General features: G+C 47.4%; 1 protein-coding gene across 1 annotated transcript in view; it reads left to right on the forward strand.

Moving 5' to 3' along the window:
• The first annotated feature begins 6,567 nt into the window (after positions 1 to 6,567).
• LOC146186905 (glutamate-gated chloride channel-like) overlaps positions 6,568 to 22,068 on the forward strand; it is a 102,067-nt gene continuing 86,566 nt past the window's right edge. The window contains exon 1 of the mRNA XM_084607493.1: positions 6,568 to 7,710. Within this exon, the coding sequence (XP_084463619.1) occupies positions 7,622 to 7,710 (89 nt within the window). The 5' untranslated portion in view covers positions 6,568 to 7,621. The remainder of the gene's footprint in view (positions 7,711 to 22,068) is intronic.

The following is a 22,068-nucleotide window of genomic DNA, read 5'->3' on the forward strand; positions in this document are numbered from 1 at the left end:
ATATGTAGATTTGTGATACTCTTCCGGGTGGTAACATCATCCCAAACGGAGCGTACAAAGATACGAATGTACAAAGATGCACTTACAGAGTGCTGTAATAAGCTCATTACGCTGGCTTAAATGCTGACCCAGTGAGGTTAAGTTTATGCCTTGGGATTTGGCATAAGCTTATTTCAACTGGGAGCATCCGTGCACCAGATGTTAGAGCATATTTTTACATCATTAATCTTTCTGAGAAAGGGTAAGGCTAGACCCTGTGAGGATAAGTTTATACCTTGAGATTAAGCATAAGCTTATTCCAACTGGGGGCATACATGCAGCACATTATACAGCATATTTTTGCACTTTATCTGCCTAATCATTAGTCTCTCTGAGAAAGGGTAACGGTAGACCCTGTGAGGATAAATTTATGCCTTAGGATTAAGCATAAGGTTATTCCAACTGGGGGCATACATGCACCAGAGTATAGAGCATATTTTTCCACTTTCATGGCCTAATCATTAGTCTCTCTAAGAAAGGGCAACGTTACTCACCAGAAGCATATACTTGCACTTCACCATATGGCATAACGTTAGCCTGATTGAGCCTAAACTTTACACCCCACGCACTTAAGCCCCCATTGATGGCGTAACTTTTCACACAAAAGGGCTCCCCAGTGCGTCAGTGGACTCACCCCCCTGAAGGGTTAAGATCACTCCTTGTGCATTCCTTGCAACTGGCTTGTAATGAAAAAATTGATGTGTTGCCTACACATATAAATTATATTGTCCGGGAGACCAATCAGTTTGCGCATTCGCCAAAAACACAACAGGTGTACAAAACTACCTACGCATCTATGAACGTTGGCCAGTTACCCAACAAACAAAACCTCGTCGGTGTTTGTTCTATGCGTTGCCTAAGCATAGCACCAGCAGTGAGGTCAGTCCTCAAACAATGGGGTTTTTTGAAAGCCCAAAGCTTTGACTCAGCTAAAACGGCAAAACGATGCTATAACGCAAAAGTATAAAGCGAAATGTTCAGTGGAATGTTCAGCGACGAGCAGAATTTGCTGCATATTAAATTTTTGAGCCTCAAGTATTGTTGACGATTTCAACCGAGTAAACAATCTCTTTCAATCAGAATATCCAGACCCTGTAAAACTTTATGCAGATGGAAGCTTGTTCGTTAAAGCACTTATGGCACGCATAGTTTTGCCGTCTTACTCAATACCGGAAAACCGTGTGGGACCGTCATGTAATGCATGTGAGAACTATTAGAGCGGTGTCGAACATTCCTTTCGGCATGTATCAAGAGCGTGCTAGAACGATTACCGGATAACATGAAGCTGTTTGAGGACATCCGGCTTACGTTTTCCGCCACACATTCGCCGAATTTATATTGCCAGCAAATGTACCTGCACTAGAATCTGAATGCCTGTTCCTGCAGCGTAACGTTGACAACATGTCTACAGAAGGAAGTGTCACGCAGTTTTGGACAAGCGTGTGGCACTTAAAAGAATTCTGCCGGAAATGCCGTGTTTCCATTGATTTCACAGATTTCTATCTCCCTGCTCGCACCGCCAGTATCTAATGCAGCCGTTGAACGTGTCCTCAGTCAAATGTCTGGCAAAAACAGAGCTCAGGAATAGAATGATAAACGAGACACTAGTTAGTGTCTTGCATGTCAAGTTTGGGCTGGCCAGGACATGCGGATGTTGCAAAGATTTCAAAACGACCAGAAGAGTTCCTCGCCCGTTTCAATTCTTATATTTTGTATGGCACAACGGTTGATGCATCGGCAAGCCCTTCATTGCGGGCCTCATGAAGTAGGATATAGAACTGCCATTCGGGCTCCGAAAGGTCGGGAACGTAAAACTGAAATAGTTTTCGTAATTATTATACACACTATCGTAATGTATAGGTTTAGTTTTCAGTGTATATCTGGTATTTCTGTATGTGCTCCTCGTTTTCTATTATGTTCATTCTTGTACAAGTATTCTTCCCCGTATTCAATGTTTGCATTGTATAAATGTTATGCGCATGGTGGAATATGTTATATATGTATAGTACACATGTATATAAGGCAAGCTAAAGTGGTCGTTCTATACATGTAACTCGACATTTTTCATACTTTTGATCTGTTTATTATTTTAGAACGTATATACAGTTGTGCGTGCATGTATACATAGTACAAAACAACCACATGCACCTCGTTTCGCCTCTATCATATTCTTGTCCATATGTTGCTTCTGAGTATATATGTTGCTACGCTTTCCAAGGAAAGGAAAGCGTAGCAGAGGGCGGCAGAAAGTTGGGTGGGTGGATGAGGTGAAGTAGTTAGCAGGGGTCAAGTGGATGCAGCTACCACAGTACCGGGTTAACTGGAGAAATACGGGAGAGGCCTTCGCCCTGCAGTGGGTATAGTCAGGCTGATGATGATGATGATGATATATGTTGTGTAAATAAGTATGTACATGTGTGTGTGTTTAGAAGTGTCCGTGCTGTTTACATGCGGAATGGTGCTAGTAAAACATTTATTGTGGGAATCAGGGTATATTACAAGGATTGAGGTTGTTCCTGACCTCCGCTGGTGTCTGTCAGGCTGTGCCTGGCAGCGACCGCTTCAGCCCAGTCAACCAGCCTCTTTTGCGGTGCTGGGTCCGAGCTGGACACCGCGATTTCTCAACCTTCTTGGTCCGTGAGGACCCAATGGGGCGGTGGCTTGATATCTTCGCATAAAAGCGTGATGTGATTGAAGGTGGCTCCAGGTGCGTCAGGGTACGGACACACTGGCGGGAGAACGCGCGCGGCGTGCCGCCAGCGGCAGGACGCCCGCGCGGCAGAGAGGCCACATCGGTTTCGCGCGGCGGTCGCCGCGGAGGTCACGTGACAGCGCTGATCTCGCCTTGTGTCCGACTGCGTGAGCTGATCTACGATTCTTTTTTTCGGCCAGCAGACCTCATTCCAGCTTCTTCTTGTCCCTCGTCATCTACCGCGACGATCGTTGTTTGCTCCGCAGCACACCGCTCGAGCATTCTAAACAAGTTTACTGTCCTGTTCACATTTTACCCTACGTGAATGTTCAGCGGGCACTCAACTCGCCTGCGAGATCGAACGCTTTGCCGGTGATCGCTCATCGGTTTATGTTCAAGTAAAAGGGGAATAACCGAGCAGTCTCAAGAAAGTGTTCCATTATTCTCTCACTCAGGCTACGTTTTCAACACGGAGGCACAAAAGGAGAATGCTCGCTTCGTCGTTGATGGCACGGAGCGCTTGATCGTGGTCTCGCAGCCTCAGCCGCGGGAAGTTAACTTCGGTAGTAGGCACGAGATGGCGACACTGACGCGCACGTCGCTGAGCCGGACGTCTCTGATTGGCTCTTCTGATTCGCGGCACGCGGCAAGCCGCCGAAAATGGCTTCTCGACCCATTTGGCGCGCGGCAGGTCTACCCGCCGCCGCGGCAGGTTTTGCGGCAAGCTGCTTGCCGCCGGCGGCATGCCGCGCGCGTCTTCCCGCTAGTGTGTCCCTACCCTCACACAGCATGCGGAGTCGTACCGGCCCGGGTGTGTCAAGGCCAACCAAGCTGGGGAGGGAAAGATTTTGGCTTGTAGCTGTCACCAGTTTATTTGATGGGGTTTTGAGAGAGAATTGTGAGGTGGGGGATATAAGAGTCGTTGTTCTCGGTAGTGAAATGTTATGTCATGATAGGTTAGAAGTCTGTCCCGGGTGCTTCCTCAGCCTTCGGTAGGCCACGCTCTGTTGACGTGTGCCCGAACAGTTGAGTGGGCGACATCGTTACCATGGTTGCCTGCATGGCCTAGTAGCCAGACGATGTGAATAGGTCGGGAAGCTGTGGAGCCAGAGGTTAAGATTTGACGGGCGACTGGGTGCATTTTGCCTCTTGCTCAATTTGGAATGGCCGGTTTAGAATCGCTGAAAATGAGTGTGGCAGTGGAAGAGGAGATGGTTAGCGCTATGGCTACCTGTTCGGCTTCTGTCGACATCTTTGCTTTAACCGGGGCAGAAACTGTGTGATTGAAGTTATAAGAAATCACACTGGTGACATATGCCGTGGGGTGACTGTATTCTGCCGCATCTACGTAGGCCGCTTTGGGGTCAGTCGCGTGGTGCGGAATAAAACCGTTTCATTTAACACCACTAAAAATATTCGTCTACTATGATTATCGAGCCAGCGCTCTTAACTTATTGCCGGGCCACCAGCGTCGCTCACATGTTACAAAAAAGAAAAAAAAAATACATAAGTAGCAGACAGCTCCACGGGCGGGAGAATCCGAGGAAGAGGGAGAGAATGGCGGAACGAATCAATTGAGATGAGAGCGATGTTGTTAGTAATAATATTTGCGCGTATTTTTAAACAATTATATTGGGCTATTTCTGGGTTACGAGATTTTTACATTTGGCTACAGTTGGGCTACGTTTAGAACACCTTTGGCGGTGAGTGCTCGCCCCCATCTGTTAACCCTGCTATTTTTCCGTCCATAAAGATGTATCCAGAGAACAGGCCACGCCACGGACCTGCGTCTGTGAACTGAGCACGCACGTTTGCGCCCGAGTAAAGCGTATCATCGAGCCCACATCAAAAGTGCACGTCGAGCATGTTTTGAAGAGACACAAGTAGAATAGGCAGTGGGTATAGTGACTTCCGATGGCGTTTTTGTAAGGCTCTTGAGCATCGCCCTACGGTGCGTGCCGCACTGCTGTCTCGTCGCGTTACGCACGATTATTTTCAGCGTCGTGTTCAGTGAAATATGTACAAGATCGTCATTATTTAAAGATATACTTGAGGCTTTTTCGGAAAGAGTAAAAAATTTTAAACAGTAGTCGGCCTTGTAACCAGTACTAACCTTGAATATCAAGTTCTGAAAGGGATTTGCAGAAAAGGAGAAGATGGTAGAGATAGAAGAAGAGCAGACCATGTTCTTCAAAGAGGAACCAAAGACCAGCGGGGTATACATAGACGAATATTGTCAGTGTATTCCTGGCAGAACTTTTTGTCATCTCTTTTGGTTACAGCATATTTGCTATGTGACTATTGCCTTACTGTCGTACCTATTCTGGCAATGCAGGTAGTTCCACTTTCTTAAGGCAGTGCTCGCTAAGCACCATGCAGTGCAATCCATCAGTGCCAGTATTTAACAGTGTGGACTGCTTGGGTTCCCAAGACACCAGCGTTGCACAAGAAGCGGAGTTTGCGTCTATTATTGTTCAGGCTAGCTATTCCTGCACCAGTGCTTTTTAAATTTTCAGTGCAGACCTCCTTCTTGCCAAATGCCTTAGGCAATAAAATGTGCTCATAAAAGTAACTGAAGTGTTTTCTTACGCTTAGTTACACTCGGGCAATATTTCCACTGATAGTATAGGTCAGATCACCAACTTGCAATGCATTTGTTACAGCCATCATTTACTTTGAATCTCTACATCACTTGCGACTGAAGCTTTTCTGCCGTCTTTGTCACAAACCCTTGGGAGAGCACTATTTTTGAATAGCATATTGAAATATTCTTATGCAAAATTATTTTAATAAGAATTTGTAAAAGGTGCCAGTATTGTGCAGCCATCCAGCTAACTAGTTAGAGCGAAGGCCGTGTTTTCTGTGCTCGTGTGCATCACAAAGGCGCTAACCTGCGAAAAGATCAAATTTAAGCTGATGCTCACCTAGCCCTTACCTAATCTTGACCTTTCCAAATGTTTGATCCACCCTAAGGCATAAGAGCACAGAAAATGTGGCCGTTGTGCACCCTAGTTAAATATTTGGACGGCTTTACATGTGTCCAACTTTTATCGTATCGCTGAATGGCCAGTATAGCCCGGATGAAACCTTGCTTGGCTGCAGGGGGCACCAAATAGTGCATGATTGCTTATTGTAATGAGCAGGGGATGGTTTAGCCAAAAAGCGATGAAAGTTTAGAGTATGTCTTGAAATGTTCTTGCAAAATGTTTTTAGGTGACTTTTAGCGTAACGTTAGCACAGCTGCAGGAAGGCTTCAGGCCTGCTACAGCTATATAAAAGCTATGACTAGACTTCTACAAGACTTTGCCTTGGTCTAGCCGAGATGTTTATTAGACGTCACCTAGTTCTTTTTGCGTTTCATGGGATTGACCAACTCTTTCAGCAGTGTGACTGCACCATATGGCGGAGTCACATTGCAAACAGAACAGACGACGCGCCTGCTACTTAACGTCACGAGTTTTTGGCCCACGTGACATTTCAATATTATCGCCGTGAAGAGAGCTTGTAACCTCACCTGACCTCAGCCTGCGGGGCCCTCATGACCGGCTCCCCGGCCTGCGTGCCGGGGGCGGGAGATGAAGGGCTCCATTTCGGTGGAAATAAAGCATTCATTCATTCTTCTGTTTCTTACGCCAAGTAAAAACCTGGCAACTACGAACCGAAAGTGAAACTGCTGCATAATATTAATAGGATTATAAATAATTTAATGCGATTTTGGGCTTCTAACACCGTGCTCTATGATTAAAGAATCACAACGCACTATTTACAACGAAAAAGAACAGCGCAAAAATGTGGTGTCCCTGCCCTTTTTAAGCGCGGAGGTGGCTCAAGGTCAAGCAACATGACAGGCCATGGGCTACGGTGAAGAATGGTTCTACCTAGCGTAGTATTGCTTTAGCAATAAAAATCTCAGCGGCATTTCACGCTTTAATACAACCAGTTAGGAAGACGCCGTACCTAGCAAACAAAGCTGTTCTTTACCGGAACGAATTTCTTTCGGCCAGTGTTGTGAAGCACAGTGCTTGAAGATTGCAAACAAAACACAGCGAGGTATATTCGCCTGCCGATCCTAAGAGAAATTTTGCATGAAAAAAAAAGTAAAACGCCGGATCCCGCGGGCAAGGGCAGAGAGACGCGCAGCAAAGCGCAAAACAGGCGATTGGATTGGAAAACGATTTCATCGCTCAAGCAGATCTAAGGTAGATGTACTAGATGGCCGCTAGTGTATGGCTGGCGGCTACCTCGTTAGCCCGCTCGAATGCCCGTAGCTGGATCTTCGGGTCTGAGCTGACCAGCACGGCTTCCCACCCCTCAAGACGAACCACCCTCGCTGCGAGGAGGTAGCGCAGTGGCGGCGAAGTTCCTGTCCAATGATGAAGGTGTTTTTATCAGTAGCCAATTAGCCACTTCGCTGTGTCCCTTGGCCACCGAGCGCGAGGAGCGGCTATCAGCTCCGTTCGCAACACGCTTTGCAACTTCGCCGCTTGTAGGAGTGCGCGCGCATCGAGGCACCCTAGCTTGTAGCGCCTGCGCGCGCTCGAGTGAGAGGAGCAAAATAAAAGACTAGCAGACGTAAAAAGATTGGGCTCCGTTTCGGGGTTGATGGGCGTCGACACTGCAGTGGCTGCAGCGTCTGTCGGTTAGTGTTAATACGAGCCCGACGTCTGGAACGTTTTTAAGAAGCTGACTAGGCTCATGGACGAAGAGGCCGAGTTGGGTAGTGCTGCCTTGCCGCTGCTGCTATCGTAACCAGCTGTGTTGTTTGTACTACCGTGATGCTTATTTCGTCCATAGGAGGGCTGTCGTTTGCGAGGAAGAACGCGGTGGGTGCTTTGAAGCAGAGTCGGCTATGCCTCGGCGAACGAACGCTACTGGAAAATTTGTGCTAACATGCTACGCCTAACTCCGGTGACTGACATTGCGGCCAGAGTTTGCATGTACTCGGTATTCAGGAGTATCTCAACACTCGCTGCAGAAAGGTGAGTGTTTGCCGCACCTTGCGAGTTCATTTTGCTCGGAGAGTTACTCTTCACACTGTAGTGTTGTGTGTGCTGTTATGGGGACTGGCTGGGAGGTAGTACGTTCCCTCATGCTGACTTTCGTGGTTCAGTGACGCGCCACATGGCGCGTTGGCAGGTTTCGGCGATATTATGTTCACGTTGTGTGAAATTGTACTAGAAGGGGGTAGTGGTCTTACTCTCAAGCAGAGCCCCTGCTAGCGGTGGCGCCGCAAATGACAACGAATTTTGTTTCTCCGAGTGGCCGCGTCGCGGCACTTAGTCAAGTTCACTGTAGCGCTTGGCCATGCCGACCGCGTTAAAACCTGTGCGCGCGTGCTGTCCTCGCGTTTTGTCTATGAAATTTTGCTTTTCATTAAAATGAAGACCCGCCGGGGTGGCGCAGTGGTTACGGCGCTCGACTACTGTTCCCAAGGACGCGGGATCGAATCCCGGCCTCGGCGGCCGCTTTTCGGTGGAGGCGAAAAGCAAAGCGCCCGTGTGCTGTGCGATGTCAGTGCACGTTAAAGAACCCCAGGTGGTCGAAATTTCCGGAGTCCTCCACTACGGCGTCTCTCATAGCCTGAGTTGCTTTGGGACGTTAAACCCCACAAACCAACCATTAAAATGAAGAAAAGGCGTTCGCAGCCAATAAGACGAAGACTTCACGCAAATTTGTTTAGCATGACTCAGTGTAGAAAAAACCAGTGTTACGTTCACGTCGAAGGTGTCCCAAATATATTTTTTGCAGTCCCGAGAAACGGAGAGTTACGGAAAGAATGGGATAATATACACCGCTTTCCTGGTTGCTAGAAATCTGCTCAGATAATAATATAGAAGTCGACGTTACCCTGACTCTCTCATCCTCCATGCAACCAGCTTGGCAGCAGAGACATCTTTGCCTGCACAAGCAGTTGTGTCTGACCACAGCATGTCGCTAGCAGTTAATGCTTGGTAATAGTTCATACTTCAGGTTATTTTGGGCGTCATGAGCGATGAAAATATGAAGCTCAGTTTGTAGGCACTCTTCACAATGCCATCACCAGGGGATATGACTTCCAACTCGCTTGGTTAACACATTTTCTTTAAAAAGGAAGGGGGAGACTGATTTACCCGTCGAGTCTGCTGTCGGCTTTGCCAGCAATCTTTAAAATGTGTTCAATAAATGCTTGAGTAACCATTAACTGCTTACTGCAACATCCAGTATGTGCTGACAGTTGTGAAAGCAAGATTAGGGCAAGAGGTTGGCTCGCTTGCGCGCGCGTACCAGTTTTTATGCCATGATGATCAGCTTTATATAATCTTTCCTCCTTGACGGTTTCGTGTAATCAAATAGCTCACGCTCACGCTTTACCGAGTTTTGTCTCTGCCATGACGACCGCATGCTTGCGGGGGGCGATTTGTAAGGTGTCCTTGAGCTATGCATTGTCACTGCATTTTAAAGAGCCAAAAGTGTCGAATATTTATTTCAACCCTTCCCATTATTACAACTACCTGAACATTGTCTGCGTCACTTTGTTAGTGACGCCATGCATTTGAATAGCTGCCTTTACCTGATAGCCACAGCTCGATAGAATCAACTGCGTCTCACTACATATCACTGCTTCTCGACAATGATTAGGACGCCGAATAGATGCCCTATTGCTTCGTTATAATTTTTGTGTGCTTGTATCGTGTACAGGAGCCTTCTGCGCGGCGTCTTTCGAAACGTCTGCTAGCGGCCGCAACCAGGCCACAAAATCTAAATGCCCTCGGTCACTGTTTGAGAAATGAGCTGAACCGGACACAAAGGGACATAAACCGATCAGTCAGCTTCCTCATATTAGCAAAATCTGAACTGAGGACTACCATGGCATGGAGGACCGATCACGAATTTCAAAGCAGACCAGCCTGCTTAATAAACCTTAAGACAGGTCATGAAGGATGTGCAGAGCCGTATGGGTTGATGGTAAAGGCTCGTCTCTTCTTGCTCGCATCTGCGCTTCGTTTGGTCTCCCTTTCGAATTCCTCGCTCCGAGCCGTCTTCGTGTTCTTCGGGAAGGCGTCAACTCCGAGGGAAATACATGATAAGGGCGGGGCTCTTGGAGTCACTGCGGATGAATAAACAGAGCATGACCTCCGCGCGCTTCCCCGCGTGATGTATACTCTCTGCAGGAATAGTTTGCGGATTTTCATTGTGTGGCAGTGACAAGAAAAATATTGGCAGGGGCTTAACTCAGCTAAGCCAGGATATACAAAGCAGTAGTAGTCGTGGATAAGACCGAATCATTTCTTTCTTGTTCTTGTAGCACCTTCTCCACCGCTTAGCAAGTCTCGCTATTCGGGAGTCGTTCGTTTAGCTCTCTCAGCTTCATCGTGCCGCTTCTTAGCGTCGTCGTCAACAGGTTGAGTAGATTCGGCTTGTAGGCAAGCATAGGCACTGAGGTATTGCCTCATCCATGGCAGTAGTTCGTAAATTTAAACAAAGGTGAAATACCACCGGAGATTGAAGATTACCTGGCTGCTCATGGCGTGCACCCGACGTCATCGCAAAGGCGCTCGCACTCGTCACCGACGAAGCCTATCTATCCTCTATCCTTCTCCTTTGGGCAATCCAGAGGCATTTCCCCTCGCCGGAAAAACTAAACACGGCTAGCTCTGGGAGTGAGGCCGCCGCTACAGCTCAGATTCAACAGCTTCCACTCGAAGATTTAACGCGACGGCCCGAGCAGCGATGATCCGACGAACTTACCGGCGTGCTCCGAACGCATGATTTCCGCTGAAATGTTTCTAACCGCCGGCAGCTGTGACGTCACCGCAGTTGTGGATACCGGCGCCAAATTTTCTGTCACCACCAGACCGCTAGCCATGCACTCCGTAAGATTCTGACGCCTTGGTCTTGCCGCATAGAGTTCCGCTGTTTTGCTTGCACTGCCACCTTTGCCGTATACCAACAGTGCTCGAAAGATTTTATTTTCGGCATGGATTTTCTTTCATAGTATGGGGCGGTTATACACAGTCGGAAGCTCATATATTGTCATTTTGAACACAGCAACCCGTTGATAGCAACACGAACTCCCGGAAAACAGTTTTGTGCATGTGTGACGACCCCATAACTATCCCTCCGCGCGCGAGCAAGTTCGTCACAGTCGAGTGTGATCACAGCACCGGCATGCGGGGTATTGCTGCAGCGAATATATCACTGCTTCTGACTCGCGAGCCGAAGTCCTATTTAGAAACGTCACATCTGAACCCCAAGATTTGAATACGAACCGACAGTCGCTTATTTTGAGGAACTTCGAGAGTGTACAGGCCAATGCGCTTTATCCAACACGTCGGACCTCGACTATGCGACATGTACAGCCATTGAGATCGATGCGAACCCGCACCTCTTATCCTGTCAGAAACGCTGCGTAGAGAATCTTATCAATTCCGTCCGTTATATTTTTGCATAAACCTCCAAGATCTGACAGACACCACCAAGGAAGCACCGAATTATAGTTGCCGATGACCAACGGCCACTAGATGTCAGCGTCCTTACCGAGTTTCTTAAAATTTCGAAAGAACGCGAAGCCATTTGCCGCCAAGTAACAAAAAATGCTCCACGACGACGTTTTTTAACTGTAGACAAGCCCTTGGGCTCTGGTGTCCTCGTTGCGAAGAACGATGGAACCTTAAAGTTCTGCGTGGAGAACAGACGCCTCAACGACGTTAAGAAAAAAGATGTGTACCCCTTGTCGCACATTGACGGCTCCCTCGACCGCCTTCGCAATGCCACTTTTTGTCACTTGACCTCCGCATTGGGTACTTAAATTGACGAGCGAGACCGCAAGAAGACCACCTTTATTACGCGAGACGGGTTTCATGAGTTTAAGGTGCTCCCGTTTAGTCTGTGCTCGGCCCCTGCCGCATTCCAACAGATGGTGGACACCGTGCTCTCTGGCCTGAAGTGTCAGTCATGTCTCGTCTATCTCGACTACACTGATTTTCTCGGACAGGTTCGGGGACCACATGAAACGTTCGCCCGCTGTTTTCAGCCGATCTGCCGGTTTCTCACTCACGCCCTAAAAATGCCACTTTGCGTTTATTGCGCTTACGTTTCTCGGCCACATTGTCAGCACTCGAGGCGTTAGTCCAGACCCGGAAAGACGACCGCTGTAGCTGCATTGCCCAAGCCAACGTATAAACGGAGCATGCGTCGATTTCACGGCCTCTGCGAGTACTATCGTAGGTTTGTTCATGATTTCTCCGAGATAGCTGAGCCTCTGACTTGCTTGACAAAAGACGCCGAGCCGTTCTTTGGGGCCACAACCAGAACTCAAGTCCCTTCTTGGTCACTTCGATGAAGCGGTGGATACGGAACTGCACACGGATGCCAGTAACGTTGGCCTTGTTGCGGTCCTTGTTCAGTGGCAGGGTAGTGCAGAACGCATCTTCGCTTACGCCAGTCGCACTTTGTTCCGTTCCGAAGTTTATTATTCAACCACGGAAAAGGAGTAGCCTCGCAGTTGTGTGGGTAGTCGTGAAATCGTGAGCGCCCATCCCTCACTGTGTTGGTAGGCAAACCTGAAAGATCTATCGGGGCGGCTTTCTCGATGGGGCCTTCGGATGCAGGATTTTAACATTACTATCGTGCAAAATTCGACCAGAAGAGAGAAAGCGGTGTAGTAATATTATCTTAAATACTAATTAGTTATTTGCAAAATAAAAATGTCTTAGGTGCGCGAGATTGCTGCATGCAAGTGTACTGTCTGGTCTACCCCAAATGTTTTATCTTTAACCCTATGCTAAAGTTAGCTTGGACACCCTTCAGAAGCAAGCGGCAGCAACTTGAGCAGCGCGCATGCGCAGTGAGGCACATAGCTGAGTGATGACGTCACGCACGGCGTTCCGCGGAAACCGGCGATATATACCGGTAAGAACGAAGTTTCGGAAGAAGCAGGTGTCCGAAGCAGAAGATGCAAAGAAGCATCAGAAAATGAATGGAGTGCGCGCCCGCTCCTTGCATCACACGTGAGAATAAGCGGGCGATGCACGCGGGTGAAGGTCAGACTGCGGTGAAACGCACTTCACAGAAAGAGACAAACATTTACTCGGAGCAGGCGGGAAATATTCAGCCATAGGTGGGCAGTCTCCTCAGCCCAGGAAATCGTGGACACGAGCCATCTCTCGAGTCCGGTTGACCAGACTACGCTGATCATCCAGGATGGGGTTCGACAGCCGAGTCTCCCACTGCTCTTCGGTTAAGTTAATGGTGGTTATAGTACCATTTGGTCTCTTGCATTCCCACGCCTTATGTTGTAAGGTGCTTGGTACGTTACAAAACGCACATTTATATTTGTAGGCGGTAGGCGAGATTCCGTGTAGTAAGGTGCCGTGGACGTGGTTGTTGGTTTCGATTTTTTGGAAGGTGACTGCTTCTTCTGTGGTAAGTTTCGTGTGGGGTGGGGAATATTTTCTTCGATCAAGTCTGTAATGCAGGATGTCAGTAAATTTCTTGGGTAAATCCTGCGTTCTCAGACATCCCTCTGGAAGTGGTGCCCGGGGTTAGCATATCCTCGGGCTGAGGCGTTGGCGGCCTCGTTTCCTTCCAAGTGGATGTGGCCCGGAATACATATAATGTAGGTGTCTGGCAGCTGGTGAGCTGTGGTGCACAGGAGGATTTGATGTGCCATGCCAGAAATGCTTTACTTGTGGTAGTTTCTGCATGCTGACTGTGAATCAGTGAGAATCATGACATGTTCTTTGCTCGCCGAGATTGCTGAGGCATTTGCGGCCTCTTCGGCTGCGTCAGTGTCATTTATTGGAATAGTTGCAGAGGTCTTTTTTGTAAATATGGAATCCATGACACTAATGGAGAGGGTTTGTCTTCCTGAGTATTTTACTGCATCAGTGTATCTCGTTTCTGAATTTGTTCCATGTGCTCTACCCAGGCCCGAATTCTTGCCTGGCGCCGGTCTTGTTGTATGTAAGATGCATATTTCGCGGGATGGGGGCTACGGTAAAGTATGAGCAGATTTCGACCGCGATGTGCTGCTTTGTGTTTTTTGGTTCCAAGTCTTCTCTGTATCCCACTTTGTTGATAGTTGCACGCCCAGTTTCTGTTAGTTTGAAGTGTTTCAATTGGTTTACTTTGTGGGCCTCGGCAATCTCCTCCCACGTGTTGTGAAGGCCGAGGTGGAGGAGGCGTTGCATAGAGGCACGTTCGGATATACCGATGGCGATTTTGATGGGTTTACGGATGAGTGTGAGTTTTTCCACTTCGGCGTTCTTTAGGTTTTATTATGGCGTTCTGTATGTTATGCGGCTTAAGATGAGAGCCTGGATGATGCGGACAGTATCTTGTTCTTTCATACCATGTCTTCTGCTGGCCACGCGGCGGACCAGGTGCTCCGGACCAAGTTTCCGGAGTGTTGCGGACCTTGCCCATCTTTCAGGCTGTTCAGGCCACGAATGCAGATAGAGTCGGCTTGAGGGATAGGGTTTTGTCAAAGATTTCCGGATCAGGAATGTCATCTTTTGGTGGTCTTCCTCGAGGTCTGGCTTTATTTAGGAAGCAGGAGTGGAGATTTCACTGGTGCGCAGATGAGTCTGCAAAGTATTTAGGTATTTGTTGGTGCAGTCGATGGGTTCCTGAAGGGCGTCTTGCTGCTGTGCTGGGCAGACGCTTGGAATCTAGGTTCTTATATCATCGGCATATAGAGCATGTCATATGCTGTTGATTTCATCTAGATCCTTCGGGTGTTTCATCATAGCAATATTAAACAAGGGCGATATAACAGAACCTTGCGGGGTACCTTTGTCTGCAACCAGGAATTTGTCCGTCTTGAGGTTCCCCTGGTTTATGGCGGCCGTACGATTCGTCAAGAATGTGTGAAAATAGTTATATAGGCTCGCTCTCCGCAACTGGTGTCCTGTGTGTTGCGAAGAATTACGGTGTATGAGATGTTGTCAACCGGTTCCTTTATATCCATTTCAAGAATGACGCTCTTACTGTATTTGTCAAGATGATCAATAACATGCTCTTTGAGCTGGAGTAGGATATCTTGTGCGGATAGGCGTCGTCAGAATCCATAGTGATTATTGGGGATGTACTCTTGATCTTCCAAAAGGTTTGTGAGGCGGTTCAGGACCATGTGCTCGTAGAGCTTCCCTGCGGATGAAGCCAGGTGTATAGGCTTGGAAATCATGAACATCTCAGTGTATTTCCGCGCTTCTGGTATGTCCCCCGTCCGGCAACTGTTGTTTATTTGCTCAAGAAGGTAGGTCGTTGCTTCTTGGTTAAGGTTGCGTTGGATTTTGTTGGTTATTCGGTCCTTGACTGGGGTGATATTCCTGGTGAGCTTCGCCAGGGAAGCCAGTAGTTCCGTCATCATAAAAGGCTGACCTAGAGCCTCATTTCGGCTCCCTTGGTACGTCAGGTGTATGATGTGGTGGGGACGTAACTTAAATTACTTTTTAATCTCATTCAGGATTTCTTGCTCCGTTCCATCGTGGGAATGTAATATTCTAGCCACGTTTTTGCGAGATTTAGACTTAGACTCTGTGGTGCCGATGAGAGATTTCAGAATGCTCGAAATTACGCGTACTCAGTTCCTCATAGTCGATCTCAAAAATGGATCCAATTTTGTCTGAGGTGTTCGTCATACTCTTCGGCCTGTTCGGTGATTTTGGCAATCCGCTTTCTTAGTGTTCTGTTTCCTTTCCGCTTTCTCTATCTTCTAAGGAGTCCTCGCCGGGCTTCCCAAAGATGTAGTAGATGAGAATCCACAGGCGGTGTCTCGGTCGTGAGCTGGATATCTTTCGCGACACGTTCGACCTTTTCAATTAAGGATTTGGTCCAGGCTTTGAGGTCGGCCGTGGATAAGGGTGCAGTGTCTCTTCTGAAAGCATCCCAAGTTGGTAAGGCGAGCTTTGCCTATGAGAAGCGGTCTCTTCTTATGGGTAATTTCAATCTGTATTATGTGGTGATCATTGCCGAGAGTCTCTTCGAGCCTGGTCCATGTAACTTGTGAGATGCCCCTGGTGAACGTCCAATCATAATGTGTCTCTGCAAACACTGTTGCAAATTCTAGTGGGCGTGTGGGGGTCATTCCACAGAGTTAGTTGGTGATGCTGCATCGTATACAGCGCACCCCGACACCCTTTTTGTTGGTTTTGATGTATCCCGAAGCAGTGTGGTGCATGGGAGCTGAAATCTCCTACCAAAATAAGCTTGTGCCTTTGTGTGAACCGGCCCACTTCCCGCATAAGGGCATCTAAGCCTGCCAGGGGATCTCTGGGATGACTGTACGGATTAAGGACGAACAGGCTTTGCTGCAGTCTTCCTGTTGGGGATTACTTCAACGAAGGTGTGCTCGATGAGGCTGCTCACGTGGTGCTGTTGTGCATTGAGTGGAATTCTGTACCAAAATAGCTGTACACCTTGTGCTATCAGGAGTATGTTTCATATTCTCTGGTACCGGGTGACTTGGGGTGGGTTTCCTGTAGAGATATTATGTCCAGTTTATCTTGCGCAGCGAGTTGAAGAAGGTTTTGTTTTCTTGGTCGGAAAGATCTGCCGTTACTGCCATAGTTTCAATTTTGATGCCGGTGTTCTCCCCCCACTGTTGTTGGGAGATATCTTGTTTACAATCGAAGGTGGCAGCCATCTGGTTTGCGCCAGATTTAGCCTTCGTGCGGGCCTTCTCCTGTTTACTGAGAATCTGTTCGTGGTGAGCCTGGGTAATGTGAGCATTTCATGACATAACAATTTGGTCATGCACTGCATGACCTGCTGCACCACCCGCAGCGTAATTTGCTGCGCAAGAGATGTGAGGGTTTCTTTATCCCTTCGTTGATAAGTTCCTGGAAAAATATTTGAGCATGTTAGTTCGTCACACAGAAAGCAAAAAAAAAAGACAAAGGACGAGGCGAGGACAGAACAAGCACTACTACCAAGCACTGCTTACTGCTGTTGCGAAGCATATATGTACACTTCAGTATAACAAGAGAAAGAATGGAAGAGAAACTGCTACATATTCACATGCCACCTATGCTAAGAAGTCCAGCTCGGTATCTGATACAGCCACAGATGGTTTGCTAACCCATGCATCCACTGATCGTGCTATTAGCGAAGTTTCCATAATCTCCACTGTCAGTTCGTCGCACTCCAAGCTGATCAAAATAGCTCTTTGGGCCAGTTGGTTCATACTAGCTCATAAAAAATATCACAAAAAACGGGACAAAGGTACACAAAACGACAGGACAGGCGCTGACTATCAACTGTTTATTCTCGAGGAAACCAAGCACAATATAAGCCAAAACGCAGACAATGTGACCATAGGGAGGAGGGGCGAAAGGAAACAAAGCACATTTAAATCATATAATGAGTTTACAGCGTGAACTTTATTTTTAAACCGCATCAGGATACCCTCCGCATCAATCTCTTTAGCCCGCGCGCCAGATACCAAATACAGAGATGGATAGCGTGGCATCCTTGCATGACACATGAAGGATGATCAAGATGGAACGGCTAATAACGGCGCGGCCTTAAGGGGGTTGTCAGAAACAGTAAAACGAAAAAGCGACTAATGAGAAGGTGAATGCCACAAAAAAAAAACACCGAAGCAAAAGCAGTCATGACCTAAAAAAAGATAACCATTATATAATTTTTGGTGAAGCCAACGATAATCAAGGCGAAATAGGGCGTCAAAAGTACTAAAAAAAACCTGTCTACGGTTCGGTAAATAAGAGGGTCAACAGGCAGAAATTTACAATGCGCACATTCAAAGAAACTTACAATTAAAAAAGGGGGTTTAGGTATAATCCAGGTAACTTATTTCTTTTCCGTGTAATGTAATCGATGGAGTGCTGACACAAGAGTCGCCCGCCTTAGCAATGAAATAAGTCTCGATCACCTCCCTTTCAGTTTTGTGTTTGCCGTCCCAAAGAGCCTTGTGCTCGCAAATATCGGCTCTCATTTGTGGCCAGACTGGTTGCAGTGATCTGAAATATTTCGCCCGCATCCGTTTTTTACATTGAAGAAGTGCTTTCTGGCCCTAATATTAAATCACCGTACCGCCTGCCCTATGTACAGTCTACCGCATGTGAGGGGTATTACCTCTGTACGGCAGTTGGTCTATCGTTCAGCATGCCTAGTAGCGCATGGCGCCTATCTAGGTCTGTTATTTATTGCACGTATCTTCGACAGCTTGCATGGGGCGGAAAGGACGACCCGCATATCTTACCTTCCAGCAATCGTTTTAACGTTGTGCCACACCTTGTGAAGGTAGGCGATTGCTGCCACGCCGTTCTCCTTTGTCCTTCGTTTTCTTACCCCCCTCTTTTAACCTTTGCAGCATGGTCTCGCAAAGATTAGAAACCAGAGAAGGCGAGTAACCAGCGTGATAAAGGTGTAGAAGAATTATAGTCAATTACGCAAGTTGATATTGGTTCATACTGGAAAGGTACAGCGCAAACAGACACACGACGAAAGGAAGAATACGGACAGACGTGCGCTGACTCGCAACAAAATTTTTATTGCAAAGAAACACGTCCTAAAACAATTCTTTCAAGTGATAACAAGAAGCCTATTGCAGTTGCGCGAAGCACATTGCAAGGGGTTCAAACATACAAGTCACAACCGCTGAATGATAAGTTTCTAAAAATAGCTATCGATCAATAGTTAGTCGGGCAGCGACGTGTTTTGAGCTATGCTCGACCAAACTTGCTATGTCCCTTTCGAAACGAGAATTTATTCCCAGCACTTTCGCATATCAGACTCACACCAGCAAGGTATGAATGTGCGACATAAGGTCTGAAGAAGTGCAGCGATTGCTGGTTCTTTATTACCGCATACGCTCGCAGGAGCACTTGCAATGCAAAATGAAAAATAATGCATAATGCAAAATAAACTTTCAATAATGTTCGCTTCATTCAAAGTTGAAAACGCTTTCTTGCTTTTAAATCTTAATCTTATTTAGTTGGGACACCGCATGTAATATCAAACTTTGCCTTTGTAACCTTGCATTAACATATGCTTATGTAGGGGCACATCCAACTCCTATATCATGGTACACAGGACCTCCTTACAATTCCGATAACTCCTAATATATATCCCACATGCGATATACAGAACTTAAGGGAGTCTCTAAAGCAGAAACAGGACATATATTCTTATGCTGTGCGTCCTCTTACTACTCTTGCATGATTCTTTGCGGGTCCTTTATGTCCCTAATTGGCTCCTACATACTCCCATATTATTTCATACAGGAGCTATCAATTAAAATCGCATAGCGGTTTTTTTCAATAGGCACTCTGAGGAGCTGTAAGGTATATTGTCACATAGTGGCGACAAGGTCGTAAGCATCAAAAAAGGAGACAGTCGTAATAGCACTGGAATTAAATTTTTATTGGGCAGACTTGCGCCCACAAAAGAACTAAGCAACTCGGCGGCGGCGATAAGAGGAAATGTGTTCGTCGGTCGTCGAACAAGCAATACCTGTCGCACCAGCCAACGCTCAATTTAAAGGCGGCTATGAAGCACCGAGATAAAGCCCCAAACGGTGACTAGCACAACGTGGAACATTGCAGAAACAAGCGAGTGGTCGAAATCTTCGAGAGGCATCTGGGCGCATCTTTCGCGACAAAGAAACTGATAAAGCTGCGTCTCACGACAACAAATATGAACAAACAAAAATACAGAATTGATACGTTTGCCAGAATCAGAATAAGATCACTTGCCAGCGATTGCTAAAAACAATAGAGCTTTGAATGTCTAGCGGCAATATTAATGGGGCTACGACAGGGTCGGTCGATGTATTGACGTTTCGTACTTTTGTGAATAATATGCAGGTCTGTGATTATGCGCGTAAAGATTTAGAGCCTAGCGTAGCACATATTTAAAAAAAAACGAGATAGAAAGCGGTATCGAGAAGCTCCTTTCACCGAGAGTGATCGCCATTTTGATGTGATGTTATAACTATTTTTCCACCAGATAAAGAGGCCCCCAATCCCCGCCCTCGGCACGCAGGCTTAAGGGACGGGAGCCGACACCTCCGCGATCAGAAGCAGGCAAATAGGTCTAGGCTCTTCGCGGCTTCTTACGCCAGGCGAATGGCTTGTTGCTGTGCAACAGGGACCTCACTCTGCAGCAGGGCTTCCCAGGCTTCTCTACAATTTCTATTTGTTTCAGCCCCTTGGAAGCTAGCACATTCCCAGATGATAAGGTCGAGGGTCCCTTTCTCCCCACAGTGCTTGCATTAAACGTTTCCTCTATCGTATATCTGTAAATAACATGCCCAGACCGGGTTTACAAAGTTCCCAGCTCGCAGGCGCCGCCATGCAACTGCTTCCCTACTGTTTAGACTTTTATCCGGTGGTGGCACCAGTCTCCTGCTTAACCCGTAATTTGGAAGAATCTCCATATAATTTTGTAGACGCACGTCCATGTTCCAGCAGTCGGGTGGCTCCACAGTTACCCGGAAGTAGAGAGCTCGGGCTAACTCGTGGGACGCTTCGTTGCCAGGAACGGACGTGTGTGCAGGGGTCCAAATCGGACGACTTTTTCCTATTTAGTCGTGTACTGGCCGGAATCCTTGCCTCCTCCGGCGAGACCCTACGCTTTCTAAATTTCCAAATAGCCGTTTTGCTATCGCTGATCATAAAATTAGCTTGCGTTCCTTGGCAAGCGAGCGCTATTCCAACTTTTTCAACCGTTTCCATGTTGCGGCTCCTAATGGTGGCGGCTAATACCGGAGCACCTCAGCCGTCGACCACCGAGGCGACCGCTGCCATCATTTTGACACTTGCCGCATGCACGTACGCAACCGACTTGCTGACCATCGAATCGAAGCGTCTGATTAGTGCTTCTGCTCTCTTCTCCCTTCTCTGTGTTGAATATGGGATGCATGTTACGAGGGAGGAGGGGGGGGGGGGGGAATGATTAGATTTTCTCGGTAGTCCTGTGGGATACTTGATTTTTCTCGTAGTCCCCTATCTGTCTCCTGGCCTACCGTTTCGGGTATGGTTCTGCCCGTGGTCGTTCGACTTAATCTTTCCGGCTGCGAAACTCTGACAGCCTCCGCTGTTTCGTCCAGGCTATTGTGCACTCCCATAGAAAGGAGCGTCTGTAGATGTGGTAATTGGTAAGCCCAGGGCCCTCTTTAGGCCCCGTAGAATGAGAGTTTAATCTCTTCTTCTCCTCCGACCTTATATTTAAGAATGGCGTGGCATACCTCACGTGACTTATTACGTAAGCTTGGGTTAGTTTAAGCAAGCTTCTTTCCTTCAGGCCTCGTCCTTTTAACGCGATCCTTCTAAATATATCAATGGCTTGCGTGGCGAATCCCTCTAGCTTTTTTATTATTCCATCATTATATCCATTCTCCTGATTGAATAGTCCAAATATTCTTATTTAATCTACTTTTGGAACTGGTTGCCCTTCTACTTTAATGTTAAATTCCCAGCAGCGCTTGTATCGGAGTGATTTTGGGTTATAGATGAATAATTCCGATTTTTGCGGCGAGCATCATAGACCCCTACTGGCAGCGTAGTCTACGACAGTGTCCGCCGCCTCCTGCAGGTGCTCCTGAATGCTCGCATGACTACCATGGAATATCCAGAGATTAATGTCATCCACATAAATACTGAAATGTAGCCCCTTTATGCTCCTCAGAGCTTCTGGGAGGCCCCTCATCGCCACATTGAAAACGAACGGGGAAAGAACCGAGCCCTGCAGCGTCCCTCTGCTTCCTACCTTCACTGTGGGGGACAGAAGGTGTTGAAACTCCATGCAGGCAGTTCTGTTTGACAAAAAGTGCTTGGTGTACTCTTATGTTCGGGCAGTTCAGTTCAGTTCAGTTCAGTTCAGTCGTTCAGTCGTGTCCGACTCTTCGTGACCCTATTGACCATGTCACGCCACGCTTTCCGGTCTCTCACTATCTTCCTAACATCACATAACTTCATCTGCAGTGCCTCGAGGATGCCATCTAACCATCGCGTTCGCTGCCTACCCCTTCTCCGGCAACCCTCAACCCTTCCCAACATCAAATCTTTCTCCAGCGACTCCTCTCTTCTCATCAGATGACCACAGTAGCTGAGCTTTAACTTTAGAATTTGACCCTCCAATGAGCAGTCAGGGTTTATGGTCGACAATATTGACTGATTTGATCTTCTGGCAGTCCAAGGAACTCTCAAGAGTCTTCGCCAGCACCACAATTCAACGCGTCAATTCTTCGGCGGTCAGCCTTTTTCACAGTCCAACTCTCGCATCCATACATCACAACTGGAAAGACCATAGCACGAGTTATACGGATCTTGGTTGGCAGACTAATGTCTCTGGTCTTTACTAGGCGGTCAAGGCTAACCATTGCTCTCTTT

This window comes from Amblyomma maculatum, chromosome 6 (assembly GCF_055883805.1).
Source record: "Amblyomma maculatum isolate TAMU_Amacu chromosome 6, ASM5588380v1, whole genome shotgun sequence".
Classification (NCBI taxonomy): Eukaryota; Metazoa; Arthropoda; class Arachnida; order Ixodida; family Ixodidae; genus Amblyomma; species Amblyomma maculatum.